The sequence below is a fragment of the Lipotes vexillifer genome, unplaced genomic scaffold, assembly GCF_000442215.2.
Source record: "Lipotes vexillifer unplaced genomic scaffold, Lipotes_vexillifer_v1.1 scaffold6, whole genome shotgun sequence".
In the NCBI taxonomy this organism is placed as follows: domain Eukaryota; kingdom Metazoa; phylum Chordata; class Mammalia; order Artiodactyla; family Lipotidae; genus Lipotes; species Lipotes vexillifer.
The window spans coordinates 70,543-82,822 of NW_006799037.1; the positions used below are offsets into that span (position 1 = coordinate 70,543).

The 12,280-nt window shown below is 40.6% G+C and overlaps 1 protein-coding gene across 1 annotated transcript in view; it reads left to right on the forward strand.

Annotated features, from left to right (window-relative positions):
• Nucleotides 1–5,001: 5,001 nt before the first annotated feature.
• The window catches only part of IPO7 (importin 7), a 49,659-nt gene continuing 42,380 nt past the window's right edge, over nucleotides 5,002–12,280 (forward strand). The window contains exon 1 of the mRNA XM_007471383.1: nucleotides 5,002–5,085. Coding sequence (XP_007471445.1) covers nucleotides 5,002–5,085 — 84 coding nt within the window. The remainder of the gene's footprint in view (nucleotides 5,086–12,280) is intronic.

Consider the following 12,280-nt stretch of genomic DNA (forward strand, 5'->3'; position numbering starts at 1 on the left):
TGGCACAAAAACAGAAACATATATCAACAGAACAAGATAGAAAGCCCAGAGGTAAACCCACACAACTATGGTCAACTAATCTATGACAAAGGAGGCAAGGATATACAATGGAAAAAGACAGTCTCTTCAGTAAGTGGTGGTGGGAAAACTGGACAGCTACATGTAAAAGAATGAAAGTAGAACACTCCCTAACACCATACACAAAAATAAACTCAAAATGGATTAGAGACCTAAATGTAAGACTGGACACTATAAAACTCTTAAAGGAAAACATAGGCAAAACACTCTTTGACATAAATCACAGCAAGACCTTTTTTGACCCACCTCCTAGAGTAATGGAAATAAAAAGAAAAATAAACAGGTGGGGCCTAATGAAACTTCAATGCTTTTGCACAGCAAAGGAAACAATAAACAAGATGAAAAGACAACCCTCAGAATGGGAGAAAATATTTGCAAACGAATCAACGGACAAAGGATTAATCTCCAAAATATATAAACAGCTCATGCAGCTCAATATTAAAGAAACATACAACCCAATACAAAAATGGGCAGAAGACCTAAATAGACATTTCTCCAAAGAAGACATACAGATGGCCAAGAAGCACATGAAAAGCTGCTCAACATCAGTAATTATTAGAGAAATGCAAATCAAAACTACAATGAGGTATTACCTCACACCAGTTAGAATGGGCTTCATTAGAAAATCTACAAACAGTAAATGCTGGAGAGGGTGTGGAGCAAAGGGAACCCTCTTTCACTGTTGGTGGGAATGTAAAATGATAAAGCCACTATGGAGAACAGTATGGAGCTTCCTTAAAAATCTAAAAATAGAATTACCATATGATCCAGCAATCCCACTACTGGGTGTATACCCAGAGAAAACCACAATTCAAAAAGACACATGCACCCCAATGTTCATTGCAGCACTATTTACAATAGCCAGGACATGGAAGCAACCTAAATGCCCATCGACAGATGAGTGGATAAAGAAAATGTGGTACAAATATAGAATGGAATATTACTCAGCCATAAAAAGGAACGAAATTGGGTCATTTGTTGAGACGTGGATGGATCTAGAGACTGTCATACAGAGTGAAGTAAGTCAGAAAGCAAAAAACAAATATCGTATATTAATGCATATATGTGGAACCTAGAAAAATGGTACAGATGAACCAGTTTGCAGGGCAGAAATTGAGACACAGATGTAGAGAACAAATGTATGGACACCAAGCGTGGAAAGCCGTGGGGGGGTGGGGGTGGGGGTGGGATGAACTGGGAGATTGGTATTGACATGTATACACTGATGTGGATAAAACTGATGACTAATAAGAACCTCCTATATATTAAAAAAAAAAAAAAAGATTTCCCCCTGAAAACCAACAGGGAGATCGTTCAGTATATAAAAGGATTTAAAGGGAAAAACGTCACCCCAGGGGTGCTGCCTCCTCCTCATATTATCAGAAAAACCAGATTTATGCACTTGGAGCAGAAGTACCAATTGTTTTCCTTCATGCTGTGGACTTGGATAAGAAAAATGTCTCCTCTCCATAATCTCACCATTTACTTTGGCTCCACCTATGTAGCCCTTACAAGAGAATTTGCTAATTTTGTTCTCCAGGACCAGAGGGCCATTGATTTACTTGGGTGGTTGAAGGACACCTACTCTCCTGATGAACATTTCTGGGTAACACTGAACAGGATTCCAGGTATGCGGAACTTGATTTCCATTCTACATAAAGTCTGGAAGCATTGTGTGTGTGTGTGTGTGTGTGTGTGTGTGTGTGTTTGTATTTTACACTTTGAAAATATCTTCAATTGCATTATATATATTTACCTATGTTTCCAGCTTTATGGACACCCTGTAGACTGTTTTGTGTGTCTGTTTCAATGGAATTCATAAAACGCAAGTTACAGTTCTTACGTATCAGTTCTAAGGCTCTGTCTTTATGACTCTGAAGGACAGGCCTTTGGGGGTGGGACTCAAGGTAAACAGAACTTTCCACTTCCACAAAAAAAAAAAAAAAAAAAAGAATTCACACAGGGGTTGTAGGGAAGGGGAAAGGTAGAAGAAATGATGGTATGAACAGCTAAACAAAACTTTTGCCCAGTTTGAGAGTGTAATTGTAATGGGGTGCAGTTAAGTTACTTGACTCAGGTTATTTAAAAGGTAATGGTTACAGTTGTTTAAAGCAGAAAATAAGAATAATAGGGCATCAAAGTTAGTGATGTCATATCAGTTGGCATTATTTAAGAAACTTACAAGCACAACTGAAAATTCCCAGTTATCAGTCTAGAAATGTTCATAGACATAGACTATACTTTTTTTTTTTTGGTAATTAAGTGATTTAAATTTTAAAAAAAGCAAAATATTGGAAGCACAAATATTCAGATTAACAGATGGTAGACTCCTCTCAGCAGAGACAATAAAAAAAGACTTTACAATTCTTCTCAAAAAACAGAAAAGACTCAAGACGTTGTGATATTGGCATAGGGACAGATAAAATAGATCAATGGAACAGAATAGATAATTTAAACATAGATCTTCACATATGTATTTGAGCAACTGATTTTTCAACAGTGGCCAAGTAAGTCAATGGTCAAAGGGTAAGCTTTTTAACCAACTGTGCTGTACTAACTGGATATCCATATGCAGAAACAATTAACTTCACACCATACACACAAAAAATTAATTCACATTGGATCATAAATCAAAACATAAATGCTAAAACTGTAAAATTTCTAGGAGAAAGCATAAGAGAAAATCTTTACAATCTTAAGGTGAGAAAGATTTCTTACATAGAACACAAAAAGCACAGTTATGAAAGTAACAATTGATAAATTGGACTTTATCAAAATAGAAAATCATTTTTTGAAAGATCAGTTAAAAAAATTAAGACACAAACCGAAAGAAAATATTCACAAAACAGAAATTTGACAGAAAGAATTGTACCCAGAGTATCTTACAACCCAACAGCAGTAAGGCAACAACCCAATTTTATTTTATTTTATTTTATTTTATTTATTTATTTTTTTTCTTGCGTTATGCGGGCCTCTCACTGTTGTGGCCTCTCCCATTTGCGGAGCACAGGCTCCGGACGCGCAGGCTCAGCGGCCACGGCTCACGGGCCCAGCCGCTCCGCGGCATGTGGGATCCTCCCGAAACGGGGCACGAACCCGCGTCTCCTGCATCGGCAGGCGGACTCTCAAGCACTGCGCCACCAGGGAAGCCCAACCCAATTTTAAAAACAGTCAAGGAACTTCCCTGGTGATCCAGTGGTTAAGATTCGGAGCTCCCAGTGCAGGAGGACCGGGTTCGATCCCTGGTCAGAGAACTAGGTCCTGCATGCCACAACTAAAGATCCCACATGTGGCAACGAAGATCCCAAGTGCCACAACTAAGACCTGGCACAGCCAAATAAATAACTGAATATTAAAAACAAAACAAAACAAAAAAACCAGGCAAAACAGGGAATTCCCTGGTGCTTTTGGCGCTTTCACTGCCGTGGCCTGTTGGTTCAATCCCTGGTCCGGGAACTAAGATCCCAAAAGCCACGTGGCATGACCAAAAAAAAAAGACAGGCAAAACTGTTACTTTTCAAAAGATGATACAAATAGATATAGCAGAACATGAAAAGATGCTCAACATTATTAAGTCATCAGAGAAATGCATCTTGTACATACCATTACACATCCACTGCACTAGATAGACTTAAATTGTTATTTTTATTTATTTGGCTGTGCCGGGTCTTAGCTGCAGCCTGCGGGATCTAGTTCCCTGACCAGCGATCAAACCCAGGTCCCCTGCATTGGGAGCATGGAGTCTTACCCACTGGACCAACAGGGAAGTCCCTAGACACACTTGAAAAGACTGAGAATTCAAACTGTTGATGAAGATGTGGAACAATGAAATGTCCATGATGGCTGGTGGTAATGTAAAATTGTACAACCAAGATATTTTAGTGAATAAATGAAGAAAGGAATGAGTGAACTAGTAATGACTTTCAGTTGTAAGTGGCTGAGCCAGAATTGAAACCTCAGTCTTCATGATTCCAAAGCCAGTCCTCTTTGCATTACTACATAGCTATTTTAGACTCCAGCATTGACTTGTACATAATGGAATTGTGACAATTACAGCATAGCACAATGTATGTAAAAGCACTTGACACAAAGAAGGTGCTCCAAAAATGTTAATTCCCTCTGCCTGAAACTGAAAGGGTGAAGGAGTGGTGGGGGAAATATGGTTTTTAAGCTATAGTGCTGGGAACTGGGATGCCTGTTTAAAGAAGGTGGATTTTAATAGGGATTATGCTTTTATTCTGCATTTAGAGGTGATCTGTGCCAAAATTTGGATACTCAAAAAACAAACAAAACAAACAAAACAAAACCCCCATAATTTTAGTATTTGATTATAAATATGTAATGTGATAAACACCTTTTACACATAAAGGTCATTTAACCCTTAATGTTATTTCCTTAGGATAAAGTGTCATAAATGGGATTAGTTGGGTCAAAGATTATAAACATTTTTATGGCATTTAGTAACACATCTCAAATTGCTTTTCAAAAGGCTTGCTTCAATTACACAGCTACTAGCATCACACATTGCATCAGCCTTACCTTATAGTTACCATAGGTATATTATTATGTGAAATCTATGTGTAACTGATTGCTTTAATTTTCTTTCTGTGAAGTTTGAACATTTTTCTCTTTCTGAAGAACAGGTCTTGTCTGTAGGAGCGACAGCTCAGGGCCACGTGGGCTGCGGACTGCCCAAGTGGACTACATCTCCCAAAGTGCTCCACGGGCGCGCCGACAGGAAGTGGCCGGAGCATCTCCCGCCTCCACGCCGAAGAGAAGAGGTTCTATCCGGGGCCTTGGCGCTTCTCTTTCCTTTCGCGCCGGTTGCCGCTGCGGTGCGTGGCGGGTCCATGTGCGCAGTGAGCGGCGCTATTCCTGGCCCAGTAGCACCCGAGCTCCGGGTTTGACTGCGTCCGCCCTGCGATGGACCCCAACACCATTATCGAGGCCCTGCGGGGCACCATGGACCCAGCCCTGCGTGAGGCCGCGGAGCGCCAGCTCAATGAAGTAAGGACGCTGGGCTGGCGGCGGCGACGGCGGACGGGCGGGCGGGCGGACTGTGGCAGGCCGAGCCCTCCGGGCCTGGCCAGAGGCGGGGACGGCGTCGCTGAGGGGCCCAACTGGAGCCGTGGGGCGGGGACCTGACGGCGAGTGCCACGCCGGGGCCCTCAGGCTGCTGCGGCGGTGGTGGCGGCGGCGGCGGCCAAGGCAGCCTTTGCGTTGGATCCTGAGCTGGGCCTCTGGCTGCGGTCGAGGCATGAGGAGCCGGCTGGGGCGAGGCGGGCGTGACGGGCTGGACACATGGCTGGCTCGGGTGGCCGGCCGCCCTCTGGCTCATTCCCAGCTCGTTCCTCGCGCCCAGGAGGGGGCGAAAGTCACCGGGAGGTTTTTCAGACGTTTCCGGTAGCCGTCTCGCTGGCGCCGGATTCTGAGGGGCTCCTGGGAATGCAGAGCTAGTCCCACTGGGGGCTGTGCCTGTCAGCTTGTCACTTCCCTGGGCTGATCGGTGACCTGCACAACTTTCTCCTCTCCGGCTGAGCTGCTAGGGACAGCTTTCAGAGGCGAGCTCCCGCTTCATAGGCAGGGTGCGGGGAGTGCGGGATACCCATGGGAGTCTGATTCACTGCTCTTCTACTCTGTTAACGCCTCTGTCGGGGAGGCAGCGCGATTTAGTGCAAGGTGTCAGGTGAAGTGCACCCTTCTAGGTAGAGCTGTACCACTAATTTCTTGACTGACCTTGGGCAAGTCTCTTAATCTTTCGACGCTGAGTTTTTCCCATTCATAAAATTAGGCCACAGGGTTTGCTGTGACAGTCAAGGGAGACGATGTAAGACAGAGTGCCTTGAAACGTGCCAAGCTCCATGTCAACTCTGAGCGTTGGTTTCTTTTTTTCCCATATTTTTGGAGGAGACCACCCTTTGGAAAAGAGCCTTATTATGTGGGTATTTTATGGTACTTTTTTTCAGTTTCATTCTTTGTTTCTAAATTTCTGTAAGTTATATTTTAGTGAGTATTTTAAAGGCTTCTTTAAAGGATCGCTGTCACTTCCTATGCCTTCCTATGAATTTGCCCAGCTTTAGTGAAGTTTAGTGTACTTTTTTTTTTTTTTACATAAAGAGAAGTCCCTCGTTAAAATAGAAATTCAGTTAGTTTATGCTCTTCTTAGCTGGTGGGTAAATTATTTTAAAACATTATTTATATTGACTTCCCGGAGTATTGATAATTGAGCATCTTCAGTGTACAATGCTGTTTTAGAGATTCCTGGCCTCAAGGAACTTAAATTTTAAGACCACCCACGGAGTATAGACAAATTAAGTGTAAAATTATTTAAAAATGAAAAGTTAAATCTATTTTATATGTGAATAAGACCATTAGATCTTGCCAAAAATGATGGTGAATTTCTTAGGCTTGAAGACAACTTGGGAGGAGGATGGATTTCTTTTGGATATAAAATAGTGAGTTGAAAGAAATTCCCACTTTGAACCATTACTAAACCATAGAGGGAGTTGTGGATTGCTTTTTATTTTGATTTGTTTTGTGATAGACACAGGTTAAGATGAACATAATTTTGTTGATGATGTGCTAATGCATATATAAACCTAGACACACTAAAAGTTTAGTCATAGTGATTTCTACCATGACTTTGCCCTAAAAGCACATTATTTTGACTAAAATACTTGTGTGTAATTATTAATTTTAAAAATTGTTATTTGAAAGAATTGGTTCCCTTGTAGAAAAATTGGGTAAGTGATACTTTCTGCAAATTTGAAATTCATTTATTCCTCAAGCAGGTTATTGAATGTTCAGTTGTATGTACTAACATCTTGTAGTAGAGACCTGGGATAAGTATTTCACAAGCTAGTTTTTAGAAGATAAATAATCAAAATAGTATTCAAAGCATTTATTACTTAACCCTTAAGCTGCTGTTAGGGTTTTAATATACTCTGGAGTAGTGAACACTGCTTATCTTTCAAAAAAATTTGATATCTGGCCTGTATTTCTGTGATGGTTAAATGTTTACATTTTGCAAATTTCTTTCTGTCATTACACCTAGATTTTTTAGTAATTTTCCTAAGACAACTTTTCTGTTAATTAGAATATTTATTCTCATTTCTAATCTTGATTCCATTTTAATGAAGTGCTTCCACTTGAATACTTTTTGCTTTGACTTTCTTGTGGCAGAACCTTGATTTAGGAAATAGATCCCAGATAAGTCTTGAAGAAGCTTTACTGTAGTAAGAAGGAGGAAGTAGCATTTTATTTTTGGCAAGCTCTTCTTGCTTTGGATAAAATAGGGTGAACCAATCAGTCCATGATGTCTCATTCAACTGAAGCTACATTTTGGTTCATTTAGCTAAAAGAAAAAGATCATTGCCATTTGAATGGATCTCTTCAGCTAAGTGAAGTAATCACTAACTCTATAAAAATTGTAAATGTTATCCAAGTATTAGAGTGCAGATGGTTTAAAAACAAAACGAAAAGTGCCTTTGTCTCAGAGCTATTGCACTTAACTGTTCCATCTGCTTGGAACCCCTTTTACTCAGTTGTCTCCCAGAAACTTCTATCACTGTTCAACTGTCTCCGTATCCCTAAGGAGTAGCCTGACTACCATGCTCCCTGTCTCCCTTCACTTGTTTATTTTTCTATGTGTCACTTATTTATCATATGTATTTTACTTATTGTTTCCCCAGTATAATTTTTGAGTTTCATGAGGTCAGGAATTACTGTGTTTTGTTACTGCAATTCTTTGTCAATGGTAGGCTTTACTGACTTCCTGTTATAATAGAGAACAGTATAGGCTTTAGATGTCTTAAACCACCTCCACTTCAAGGATTTTAAGGGTGCTTTTTTTCTTTTTTAATTTCATTTATTTATTTTGTTTATTTTTAGCTGTGTTGGGTCTTCGTTGCTGTGCTTGGGCTTTCTCTAGTTGCGGAGAACGGGAGCAGCTCTTCGTCACGGTGCACGGTCTTCTCATTGCGGTGGCTTCTCTTGCTGCAGAGCACGGGCTCTAGGCGTATGGCCTTCAGTAGTTGTGGCTCACGGGCTCTGGAGTGCAGGCTCAGTAGTTGTGGCGCACAGGCTTAGTTGGTCTGCGGCATGTGGGATCTTCCCGGACCAGGGCTGAAACCCGTGTCCCCTGCACTGGCAGGCGGATTCTTTTTTTTTTTTTTTTTTTTGCGGTACGCGGGCTTCTCACCGCTGTGGCCTCTCCCGCTGCGGAGCAAGAAGCTCCGGATGCGCAGGCTCAGCGGCAGTGGCTCACAGGCACAGCCGCTCCGTGGCACGTGGGTTCCTCCCGGACCAGGGCACGAACCCGCATCCCCTGCATCAGCAGGCGGACTCTCAACCACTGCGCCACCAGGGAAGCCCTGGCAGGCGGATTCTTAATCACTGTGCCACCAGGGAAGTGCCTGATTATATGTTTTTTATGTTACATATAGATAAAGTTCCATAAGACTGTTAAAGACCACAGTTAAGGACACTCTTTTGGGCAGATAATTTCAAGATAAATCTGATTTAGTATTCCCCACTTACTCTGTAGTGTGTTATGAATTTTGATTTTTTTTTTGAACCTCTTCTGTAATTTGGAACCCATTGTTCTCTCTCATGTCCCAATTTGAAATATGTTTGTACAACAAGCTTTGCCTCAAATACTGAAGGAAACCATTTTCTTTTTTTTTTTTAAACTAAAGATTTCTGTACTAGTTGTGGGGTGTTAAAGTTACTTAACCTCTAACCATCATTTTCCTTATGTTAGTATGGTATGTCATTGTGTTGTGTGGGTTGAATGAAATGATGAATGTAAAAATTTTAGGAAAGTGTTTGGCAACTACTAAGTTCTCTCCAGAGTATTTGAATTACTGTTTAAGTGCCAATTGATTAACCAATCCAACGTGCAATACATTTCATTTCCTACCTCAGTCTACCAACTTTGTAGTTGTTCATCTCAGTGGCAGATGATCAGCACTGATGGAGAAAGAACACAAGTACATATTATTTGGACACTGAGCTCACTAGTAGATAGCATTATTGCAGCATGAAAATTGGCACTCTTACAAGCACAGTGCCTGCCACATTATAGGTTCTCTGTAGTAAATGTTTGTTGAGTGCAAAGAGAAATAAGAACTTGAATAATAGAAATGTTTTTTTGTTTTTCTTTTTAAATATATTTATTTATTTTTGGCTGAGTTGGGTCTTTGTTGCTGCGTGCAGGCTTTCCCTAGTTGCGGCGAGCACGGGCTACTTTTCGTTGTGGTGTGCAGGCTTCTCATTGCGGTGGCTTCTCTTGTTGTGGAGCACGGGCTCTAGGCACTTGGGCTTCAGTAGTTGTGGCACGTGGGCTTCAGTAGTTGTGGCTCATGGGCTCTAGAGCGCAGGCTCAGTAGTTGTGGTACATGGGCTTAGTTGCTCCGCGGCATGTGGTATCCTCTCGGACCAGGGCTTGAACCCGTGTCCCCTGCATTGGCAGGTGGATTCTTAACCATTGTGCCACCAGGGAAGCCCTTGAATAATGTTAAGAATGTTAAGAATACTCATCTTTGAATTGTTAACGTAGGTTTGTGTTACAGACATCTGTCACTTCTCATTTAAATTCTATACTGTATATTCTAGTATATCTAGAAGTGCAATTTCAAAAAATTTGTTTAGCTAATGTAAAATATGTGCATTTGGTATTCATTCAACATTGTTTCTTATATTCCATACTATTTCCTCTTGAATACAAAGACTGTCCTTTCCTATCTGTACGCGCACGCACACACACACTCAGAAATACTTGTTATTTTCATTTGTAAGATAAAGAAAATAATGTCTGGAGGTTTTTGGCAGATTATTATAACAGAGAACAGTATCCCTGCCCTCTTCCTGCTTTAGCTGCCAGTGTTCTTCAGTGGAAACCTTTCTATATGCAAACCTTTACTCATGCTGCTCACCCCTCCTGTTAACCTCTTATCTCCTTAAACTGAAATTTTTCCTAACCATAAATCTCATTTAAATCTCTTTTAAACCCTCAGTTCTTAAGCTTAATTGCTGTAAAATGCTTATGTAGACAGAAATGCTGCTTTTTCACGTGCTTTATGTCAAAAAAAGTAAGAGGACATAGCTTTGATAAGTTTCTTGATATTTTGTGTTTATCTTTAAAATTCACGAACTACCTAAGTCACATCTGCTGTCTTCACAGATGGTTACTATTACAACTGAAAGTGATATATTTATTTATAAATGGTTAATTTTATTTTATTTTATTAAAGGCTTATGAAATGTTTAATCAATGAAAATCTTAGGTCTGGAAAAGTGCAAAATGACGGCACGTTTATAGGACAATTTAGCAAGTCTAGAAATTCAGCAAATATTTATGAGGTTATGGTGTGTGTGTGTGTTTTTTTTTTTTTTTTCTTTTTGGTACGCGGGCCTCTCACTGTTGTGGCCTCTCCCATTGCGGAGCACAGGCTCCGGACGCACAGGCCCAGCGGCCACGGCTCACGGGCCCAGCCGCTCCGCAGCATGTGGGATCCTCCCAGACCGGGGCACGAACCCGCATCCCCTGCATCGGCAGGCGGACTCTCAACCGCTGCGCCACCAGGGAAGCCCATGGTGTGTGTTTTTGGAAGATAGAATAGTTTGTAGTCTGAACAGGTTAACATTCTTTAATTAGGAATATCATGAAGTAGATCCTGTTGTGAATTTTGGAGAGGGAAAGTTCCTGGATTCTTAGACTGTTAGACAGGAAGTTATTCAGTAATAGAGCATGTTAAAGGTCTGAAAGAAAGATAACACCATATTAATATTTGTAAGAAAACAATTTTCTTTTTCAGAAATAGATGCATGCATTATTTTACTTACTGTTTCTGTCAGTGGCACGTTAACGATGAGCTTGATTTAAAGTGGGCGCTTTTTTTTTTTTTTTGGTTGCTAAGTAATTTATAATTAAGAAGTTTTTTAAAAACTCCTTAGTTGGAAAGCATTATTGCAATTTAATGAAAGGCAGGAGGGACACAGTGAAGAGCCTCAGCCTGGTCCCGGTTTTACCACTACACTGCCTTAACCTCACTGTGCCTCATATTTCATGTAGGTAAAATAGATACAGTATTTGCCTTTGTCAACTTCTCTAGTAAAGCAGAGGGTAGAAATTCCTTGGCTCTTGAAATTACCTGATTGTATTCATTTTATGTAAACTCTGATGTTATAGTGCCCTTAAGCACCTCTCTTCCTTATAAGTGATGTAAAGTACAGTAACTAATTGAAGGTCTGTTTGGTTACATTACAAAATGGTGAGAATTAAAAAAAAAGTTACGTCTTAAAGTAAGCTTTAAAAGATATTGACATTAGGTGATTACACTGGAAAATGTGGGGTCTAGAAGGGAAATTGATATTGGAGAAAGCATGACTACAGTGTGTCTGGTTTGAGGAGCTGGAAACACCAAGGAGAAAATGTCTAGTAGGCAATTGGGAATGTGGAACTGAAGTTTAGGAGAGAAAGCAGTAATGGAAAAGTGATTTTTCTTCTGCAGGTGAATTGAGAGGAAGGGAGTGTGATCCAGAGGTGTGGAGTGGACTAGAGGGCTGCATACCCTTTGGGCCATGCCCATTTTGGGGACATTGAGAAACATAGGGAAAAGGAGATGGGAGAATTGTGCAGAAAAGCCAGAGGGCGCCAAGAAAAGGAATTTCAAGTAAGAAGATTGGTTGTAGGTTTAGTTTCCTTGTTCCATAAATAAATTTCATAAGTTTTCTACCAGTGAACATGAATTCCTTTTGTAATAAGTAAAAAAGCTATTAGAAAAAGAAAGGGTTGTTGATATTTCTAAATGAGGGGAAGTTAAAGCAAAATGAGTTTGGTGGGGGCAGGGGAGGGGAGCTTTAAAAATATTGGCAACCTTGGAGAAAATTTCTGATTACAGGGTTAGTGAGTGAAATGCTAGTAAGGGGGTAGGAATAAGTTTGTAGGTTAAAAAGGTAGTAGGGTCAGGGGAAATTTGTTTATGTGATATGTATGTCTTTCGTTTTTTTTTTTTCTTTTGTAGTTTGACTTATTTTGGGGAGTATGGGGAGCTACCTGTGGAGTAGAAGTTTTTCAGGCCTATTATTACCTGTTGTAATAATAGTTTTCTACTTGTAATTTTTTTTTTTTTCTTTTGTGGTACACGGGCCTCTCACTGTTGTGGCCTCTCCCGTTGAGGAGCTCCGGACGCACAGGTTC